Raw genomic sequence first — 689 nt, forward strand, 5'->3', positions numbered from 1 at the left:
GCCGCGTCCCCGTGGCCGACGGAGGCACCGGCGGCGTGGATGGTCCACCCCGGGGGGTTCGCTGCCGCCCACATGCCCACTCACCCAGCCACAGGGCTCCATCGGTGTCCAGCTGTGTGGCGCCCAGCGGGGAGGAGCCGGTCACAGGGGCCTCGTTGCCCACCTGGAGGGAGCCTGCCCTCTGCTCCCTGGGGGTTCAGATGCCGCCTGTAGGCCCAGCGCCGCCCCCTTCACCCGACGCTGCCCGGCAGGCACCGGCCCTGGGCCCGGCAGGGCCACGCCGCCCCGGGTGCACCGAGCAGTTGCCCCTGTGGTCCCCGGTGCCAGGCCCGGGCCAGAGGCTGCGCCCCACCTGGCTGGGCCGACCTTCCCTCTCGGGCCAGGGCTGCCCGTCACTGCCGCGGCCTGGGTCGGGTGGCTGGACCCGGCCCGCTCACCTGTGTGCCCGGACCCGCAGCCAGCGGCCGGTGTTGACAGGCACCGAGGAGCGCAGCGTCACGGGCCGGGAGCCCAGGTCGTAGGTCAGCTGCAGGCGCCCGTCCACGATGGCCAGGGCCACGTAGTCCGCCCGGGCGGCCGCCTTCCCGCTCCACAGCACCAGCCCCTGGGTGGCCTCCGTGCGCAGGCTCAGCTCGAAGTGGTCGCTCTGCAGCGCCTTCTCTCTGCGGGCGGGAGGCCGGTCAGCGCGG

General features: G+C 75.8%; 1 protein-coding gene across 1 annotated transcript in view; it reads right to left on the bottom strand.

Moving 5' to 3' along the window:
- The window catches only part of AGRN (agrin), a 17,920-nt gene that overhangs the window by 5,010 nt on the left and 12,221 nt on the right, over positions 1-689 (bottom strand). Inside the window, exons 20-21 of the mRNA XM_012734546.1 lie at positions 438-684; positions 85-188 (exon numbers count right to left, since the gene is read on the bottom strand). Coding sequence (XP_012590000.1) covers positions 85-188; positions 438-684 — 351 coding nt within the window. The remainder of the gene's footprint in view (positions 1-84; positions 189-437; positions 685-689) is intronic.

The sequence above is a fragment of the Condylura cristata genome, unplaced genomic scaffold (assembly GCF_000260355.1).
Source record: "Condylura cristata isolate star-nosed mole 26May11 unplaced genomic scaffold, ConCri1.0 scaffold00058, whole genome shotgun sequence".
NCBI classification, from domain to species: Eukaryota; Metazoa; Chordata; class Mammalia; order Eulipotyphla; family Talpidae; genus Condylura; species Condylura cristata.